General features: G+C 37.7%; 1 protein-coding gene across 1 annotated transcript; it reads right to left on the minus strand.

Annotated features, from left to right (window-relative positions):
* Window positions 1-1,747: 1,747 nt before the first annotated feature.
* Window positions 1,748-3,587, minus strand: LOC132193223 (uncharacterized protein F54H12.2-like). Its single transcript, XM_059613752.1, has 2 exons — window positions 2,343-3,587; window positions 1,748-2,188 (listed from the first exon to the last, which is right to left on the minus strand). Exons 1-2 carry the CDS (start codon window positions 3,585-3,587, stop codon window positions 1,748-1,750), a joined length of 1,686 nt encoding a protein of 561 aa, XP_059469735.1.
* Between the last annotated feature and the right edge of the window lie 4,647 nt (window positions 3,588-8,234).

Raw genomic sequence — 8,234 nt, forward strand, 5'->3', positions numbered from 1 at the left:
CGGTAGCCGTCCAACGTGTGAAGCTCTGCAGACGTATCAGGCCCCAAATTAATGTATTCCCCTCCTTCATTTTCCCCATTGAAGTAGGAATCAATGTACAACATGTAGTCACACAAATATTTAAACGCATGGTGAGGCAGTTTTACACCCTGCTCTCCTCTGGGTGCCAAAAGCACCGTGGGAAAGAATTCAAAGTCAGAGTCCATTGCAACTGTAACATGATGCGTAGCAAAGTTGCCTATAACGTAGTTACAACGCAGAATAGCAGGGCTCTCTGCATGGTATATCCTTTGCTTCTTTTTCTTAGGTGGGGTTCTTTCAAGGTCAGCCAGGTCGGAGGCTCTTTTTTCTTGCTTTTTAACTTTTGCCTGCCTCATGACCCTGAACAAGCTCTTTGGCGTATCAACCACTATGTTTGGTCTTTTAGTAGCTACACGTACATGATGATTTTTTGGTTTAACAATCTGGCCTCTGGCATCCATGATGCTTGAAGTACAATAATCAAATGAAAAGAGCTATCAAGAAACACATTATATGTCTGATAACAATCCCCCTCTACTTGTGGACTCCTCCTACGACCCCCTTGTATTTAAATTTACTATATTAATATATTGCAAAGTGCCAAGAAAAACTAAATAGAAATATATTTCGAGGTTCAGTTGCAAATTTTACATTTGAAAGTGCATTTTCATGAAAAGTTTTATTGGTACAATAATATTTTACAACGACCCAGCAAGATCAAATTGGCAAAATTTTTTCATCTCCATGAACGCTCTGTTCACATCCATCGTGCAGTCTGCACTAGGAGTAAAGTACAAATCATGAAGATTTACAGTTTTCAAAAACTTTTCAAGTTGAGACATGTCTGTTAGGTTCTCTACATTTTTATTATACGCCCTGCAATGCTCAAGCAGCACCTCGTACAAACGTTTAGCCTCATAGGTCCAACCTTCACGCTCGCTAAACACATGGTCCAATAGGTCTAGCATATCGGTGATAAAGGTCCAAGTTTGCTCCTGAATAGTTACGTTGCGAGTATCGTTAGTGTTTATGGCAGCTGCAAGCGTCATTACTCGTTTCTTATACTGAGTTCCAAACTCCAAGGTGATATCATTGTCCAAACTGATAACTTGGCTGCCATCGTTTCGCCCATTGAAATAATCTTCAATGTAAAACCTTGCATCGCAAAGAACCTTAAAAGAGTAGTATGGCATCTTGATTCCAGGTTTTCCAGTTTTAGCCAGTGTTACTGTAGGATGAAACTCCAAAGTGGGATCCATTGCAACCACAATCTGTTTGCTGGCAGAGCGATTGGCAGGATAAACGCAACGCATAATATCTCGGGTCTTGTCGAAAACCTCGTAGTCTGGCTTCGATTTCTTTCTTTCAGCGTCGGAGGCCTGCTTGAATGTTTTGTAGTCCATATTGGGTGGAACTTTTGGCTGGTCCTTCCGGAAGCGCTTGATAAATTTCATAGGAGTGGTTGGCTCAGTTCGGTTGTACCTTGTTGTAGCATACCCTTGGGGAGGCCAGCTATCAGGGATATCCCCTACGTCACACATAGTGTTGTGGCCGTTGGTGTACATGATGTTTGCACCACAAACCTCAAAGGAAAAGTGATTTTCTTTCTGTGTTTCCTTCCATTATACAAGTTCCCCCCCCCCCCCTACTGTTTAGGCTCAACCCACTTTCCAATAAAATATTTAAAAACTGTCTCTGCGAAATGCTTTACCTTCAAGCTGTTTTATTACTCATTTAAGTTCTCTGCTATCCATTTGGCCAGAAACTGGGCATCTGTTTCGGCACAATGGGCAGTCGTCTTGGAGTGGAGACTACAAGCAGGTCCTAGATTTCGACGCATGTTAGGACATCCAAGACGTGTCAAGTCTTCCACAGGTTTGCCAATTATCTCGGTAAAGTAAAGTGCTTTCTCGTGGCCCATGGTGTATATTTTTTCATAAGACAACGTTTTGCAGTACAGTAGATAGTGGAGATCAGAAATATCCACATCACCAGCATACCAATCAAGATTGTGATAGTTTCTAGTCGCCCAGCCAATAAGAATTCTTTCTTTGCGATGAAGGTCACTCAAGGGTTTGGAAGGTTTCACATAGTATTTTGAGACCGTCTTTGGAGTTATGACCACAACCTCTTTTGGAATCAGTTTCCTCTTCAAATTTTGGAAACTCTGAAGTTCAAGAACGCAAAACATTTTTAGACGAAATACACTTGAAGAGAGTGTTTGATTCTAAAGCTGTACGTTTGATAGAGATGTAGAGGTGGCTGGTGGCTGTTTGAATCTAGTTTTTATACTGAATGTGTATGTTACGGGAGCGATCCACTTCAATGCAGTCAGGGAACTCTGCATAAATAATGAGATTGACCACGCATGGGAGGGGCTTAGCAAAACCTAGCTCGATACGACAGCTGCCCTGATTTTCAATAGAGAGGTGTGATTCGCAACTGCTCAAGTCTCCAGTCAAATCATAACAGTAAAGGGCGTAACCTTTGTCAAAATCTTCCCGGTCCACCTCAAAGCCATCGTCAGTCATATGAATGCCAACTCCGTAAAATGAAAACAGATATGGCCGTATGGATCTGCCTGATTCAAAATTTGGTTTGTAAGGTGCAGCCCCAACCGTTTGCCCATTGACACTCAGTGCAATATAATTCATGTCAAAGTGTTCAAAGTTGAACGGGCTCTCTGTGTAACTGCCAGAGAATGCGCTATTTTTCACCAGTCCAAAAATTAGTCTTGAGGGGATTCTGTTCAAAAACAAATTGTCCACACATTTCTGTTGCAATCCAGAAGAAATTGTAAAATTCAACATCTCCACACGTTTGTAATTGTAACGTGCCACCGCAGATTCCAAAGTCTGGGCGTGTGCAACCAGGATTCCAGGATTGATTTTCACTTTTCTGACATACAGAGCTGCCTCTTGAATATCAATTTGAGGAACGATTTTTGAATCTTTGCCTGTGAGAAGCACCATGCTTGCTGGATTTCTAGTCAGAGTTACTCTCAAATCTACGTTATTTAATAAATATTTTCCTGCAGCAAGCATGTCACAGTGCAATTTTCCTAGAACCTCCACCTCTTTACCGTCCACCACAAAAGATTTTCGCTTCTTGTTGGGTACGGAAGTTAAATCATTAAAGGCACCTGCAGTGTCTTGATAGTACAAAGCACTGGTAAGATGAGTTTTCTTTGCTGTAGCGTTGAAATTGTACGAAAGTTCAAGGTAGCTTCTATAGTGATTCATGTGATTAGAATGTGAAACCGTGGTCTGGTTGAACTCCAGCTTGACATCAGCAAACAAGGTGTTGAGAACATTATTTTTCAGGGAAAATTCAGCATCTGCATCCAGTTTTTCACCAGTGAGAGAGTCTGTAACCTTAAATCGGACGTACAGCAGAGTTTTATTCAAATCAAAATAGCTTGAGCCTTGTCCAGGTACAGAAAACTGAATAGGGCCATCTTTTGTTATTGCTTGCACTGGTAGGTAATTTTGCCAGTCACCACCGATGACACTAGTTTGAATAAGCGATGGCTGAAATATGTCCAACTCGCCGACCATTAACTCCATGGCTGTATATTGAAAATAAAAATATCAAGCTTGCGAGATTAACTTTGTTCCTGATACTTTTGGATCTTTTTGACGTCCTCCTCGAACGCTTCACAAATACAGAGTGACAGCGTGAGCGCACTTCTTTCATTTATACCCTCGTGGGTGTATATGCGAGCGCATCATCTGGACTTCACTTGTATAGATCATTGAAAAGTCGCAACATCTCACGCATCTAACAATTGTTCTTGGTTTCTCTTTTTTCCCGTGCTTATAAAAATGAATTTTTTGTTCTCTTTTCGTGTAAAAAATATATATTTTCTTTTAGAAAATAAAAACAAAAATCAACAATTTACATAAGAATAACATTGAAAAAAGAAAAAAATATTTCCAAAAAGGCAAGAAATATTTTATAAATATTTCGTAAATGTTTTTAAAAAATGTGGAGAAAAATTTCATTAGTTTTTATTTCAAAAAATGCGTTACTTATTTTGTTTAAGGAGAAAATAAGAAATTTATGCGACCATGCGATAGTTATTAAATAGAGTTTTGAAACTGTCCGCTGCAACCCATTGAATGTGACACATTTGTGCAAAAATTGATAAAAACTTTGAAAAATCTACCTTCAAATGAAAATTAATTATCCGATTGATTTAATGACGAAAGTGAATCGAAGACTGAATCAAATCGATGATATGTTTTTAAGCCTGGAAGTCAATACAGCGTATGAGGTCTTTTCGATATCGTAGGTTTTAGCAAAACTTTTTCCACTGGTGGTACCGTTTTGTGCAACAATTTTTTTTTTTTAAATGAATTGTTTTCAACAATGGAATGCTTACATGAATGTATAAATCATGTATTTGTAACAGTGTGGACAAATAAACAACAATAATACTCTCAAGAAATAAAACTCGTTTGAAAATGATTAAACTTTTCAGAAGAAAATTAAATCGCTACTCGCGCTTTCGATCAAGTTGCCAAATTCAGGCATTTGCAGTCGTCCAAATCAGATTGAGACGCACCAAGGAAGCAGAATTTGTGTGTAAAAATATTTATAATTTTGTATAAACATTGATTTGCAGCGTTTTTCATGCGTAAAATACTTCAAAACTCATTTTAATCATGAATTTTTAAATATTATATCATTAAAATATTTTAGTTTCGTTCATTAAATCTGTGTGTTGCTCTTAAAAATGAACTGGCGTAATTTAATATTGTGTATTGACTTGATTTAATTAAGATGTTGTGTTTTACATATTGTATCTGAATGGAGAATAAATAAATAAATAAAGTTGAAATAATGCATTAGCTCTATTAAAAAGTGTCAAAAACAACGGCAGGACGTTTTCCCCCGATAATAGGCAGGTTAAAGCGACCGGTACAGCGAGCACACTCGATCCCCATGCCTTGCTGGAAAAATAACAGAAACACGCCGCACAGCAGAACGCCCGATTATAGAAAAAACTCCATACTATCACTCCACGCGCACCTCACCCAGATTTCAACCCCGCACAAGAAAATTTCACTGTAATTGTAATCGTATTTTTTCTCAAATATTCTTAATCAAAACAAAATATTTCTCATTTAATGTTATATGACCAGTTTTTTTTAATTGATTTATTTTATCAGTCCTATTTTGTACTTAATTTCCTAAAATCTGCATCAGCACCAAATTCAATACAATGTTATTGAATCTCGCTTGAACAATTTTATTTTGTATTTTTAGTAGTCCGCTCGTGATTTAACCCGGCGCCCCCCACACAGCCCGCCGAGACACGCCACGGCCATCCCCATCAGGTGGCGGTGATTCACGTTTTACACATCTTGTGAAATGTTCTCGAAGGTTCCAGATTTGGCGCGCCGCGGGATAAAACACCTTATTCAGAAATAATACCTATCAATTCTTTTTGACGAGGCGTATTTGCTCTGAAAATAAATTTCACTAAATTTGTAATTTTCTCAAATACTATTAAAACCAGACCAAAAGAAAATAAATTTTTTCTCACATAATTTTTTAAATCCAGCGTATAACAAATTTTTTAAATCATTTGCTCCATTATACATTTCTTAAATCACAATACTTTATTCTTTTTAAATATTATTGTCGTGAAATTTATTTGAATCAATTTTTGTCTAATTTCTTAATTAACCAAAATTAAATATTGTATTGACATAATATCTCTCATAAATTTCTCTTGAAAATTTAATTCTATTGCACACATAATTCCAATGTTAACTCGTTATGTCGTTTAGAGCCGTGCCGGGTTCGCTCGTGATTACACACGGCCGCCGAGATCGCTCTCCACCGAAAATCTTCTCTCCGTCGCTCGCAAACTCAGGTGAAATCATCCCCGCGCGACAACAGAGATCGCCCGCCGAGCCGTGCCCGTGACTAGAAACGCATATTCTCTCCGCCGGCAGAGATCAGCCGCCGAGCAGACCCGCGCGCCGTTGATCGGAAACGCGTAAATAGGCTGGCAACCAAAGTCGGCCGCCGAACGCACGCCGTCTGCCGAACGTCAGCCTTATATCGTATCCGCGCCCTATATCCGCGCCAGGTAAAATCGCCGTGGTCAGTCGGTCGCGCTCCAACCCTTTCGACAACACTCCAAATAATTAGGCTCCGCCCCGCGCGGCCGGCCGGCCGCATCCCTCTCCAAAAGTGTCGTGATCAGAAACCGGTAGTGAGTACCCTACTTACTTCCTTACATACTACTGTACACAAACTTTTAATATAATACATGAATTTTCCTGTAATATTTTTTCAAATTTGCAATACCAAGAGCCTTCCTTAAAATCGTTAAAAACATTTTTTAAACATTTGGATTCCTATATGTTCTATTCTAATTATTGCATACAAATTCGAAAATCAGATTTTTTCCCAATTTCGCTTTACAAAATTCTCTTTTTACTTTTTATTTCGATTTTATTTACAGAGAATGATGACCACTGATTGTGAGTGAAATGATAAATTAAAAACCTGCTGGAAAAATATGAGAGAGCATTTAAAACCATTTCGGCCATGGCCATTCCATTCACCGCATCATTGGTTTCGAGGCACGCCTGGAATTTTATTTGCTCTGCCTGAGAATAATTGCCGCAATTGAAATGCATTAATTCGCCCACACACAAAGGGTCGCACAGAATAAATGGAATATAAATTCAACAAAATCAATAAAAAGAGCAGTTCGTTGTGAAATTCTCCCCCAATTAGAGCATGTTTTGTTGAGAGCAATTATCTTTAAGTTCAAGTGTCAGAGCATTTGACGCGGCAAAACTTGTGCTAAATTAAATTAAACCGCAGCCCCTGCTCGAGAATGCCACCCTTGAGTGCATGCATGAGGGTGTGTCGTCGGCCGAGAGAAGGGTGCGATTGTCGCTTTCGCCTCGGCGAAAGCTGCTTGCATTATTCACGAAAATCTAATGTCGCCGCCGCAACGAAACGGGGCCAAGAGTTTGCGTCGGACACCCCCGGGGGAAATTTGTAAAGAGGCAGGCGGACTGCCCTCGCGAGAAGAAAGTAGGCTGCGCCGCCGAGCTCGGCTGCTGCTTGCCCAACAGGATTTTAATCAAGATGCTGCGGCTGACCAGAAGTTGTTTCTCCAGCCAAAATCGGATTAACATTTATCTACTTTTTTAATGCTTAACAAAAGAAAAGGGAAATTTCTTTATTATTTGTTTCACAATTTAACTAGGTTTTTACTGAGGTTTTTAAATATTTAAGAGAGCACCCTCATTACCCCTAATTTTCCCCTGGAGAGTTCTACCAAATATTTGCACTAGATTTGTTTTTATTAGCTTTTTTTCCACAAAAATAAATTATATTTTGATGAATATTGGATACAACTATAAGTTGCGGAAAAATCAGCAACATTTCAGCATAAAAGTCTAAATTCAAAAGATTTTAATAAAAACGAAAAGGGATCGTAGATAATAGATTAACTATAACTATACCCATTTTTAATCAAAAATTGTTTTAATTTTTTATGAACTGTAATAACCATATTTTTTTGTATAAAATTTACTTACTTTGAAGTTCTCCTGTTATTGCGTCTTATCATAAACTATATATCAATCGAGCTATTAAAAGAGATGCTAATTTTTTAGTATGTAGAGAGACTGATTTTGAGACAATAGCAACAAAAATTTTTAATCTTCGATTTATAAATTGAAGGTAAATTGTTATAGATACAAAATTTGATCAATATATAAACGATATAAACAAACAAACGAGTTTTTTTTTTTAAATTAAACTACTAAAAAAGATATTTAAATATTTCAAAAAATATGTTTCAAAAATAAAATAAACTTCAAATTTTTTTGTGGGATAAAATTTAATTTACATTATGCACTTTTAAATTTTCATTTATTTGTACAAATAATGTTAAATGTGGGAAATGTTTGATTTCTAGATGAAATTAATTAAAAAGCAAGTTCCTCACGTTACAATTTTCATTTTTGCTGACATGCCTAAAAATAGATCATTACATAATTTACCTTTATTCATTCCTCCTATTTCTAAGAGTTAACATTTAAATATTTTAGGAAAATTCATCATCCGCACCAAAAGCAGCTAATTTGATGCACAAAGGAGAAAATGAGAAGGTGGCATGCCGCAGCATTCCAACTATGCACCCTTTGCAGGAAAATTTGAGCTTGTACGGAGTG

Source organism: Neocloeon triangulifer, unplaced genomic scaffold (assembly GCF_031216515.1).
Source record: "Neocloeon triangulifer isolate White Clay Creek 2 clone unplaced genomic scaffold, ASM3121651v1 ptg000001l, whole genome shotgun sequence".
Classification (NCBI taxonomy): Eukaryota; Metazoa; Arthropoda; class Insecta; order Ephemeroptera; family Baetidae; genus Neocloeon; species Neocloeon triangulifer.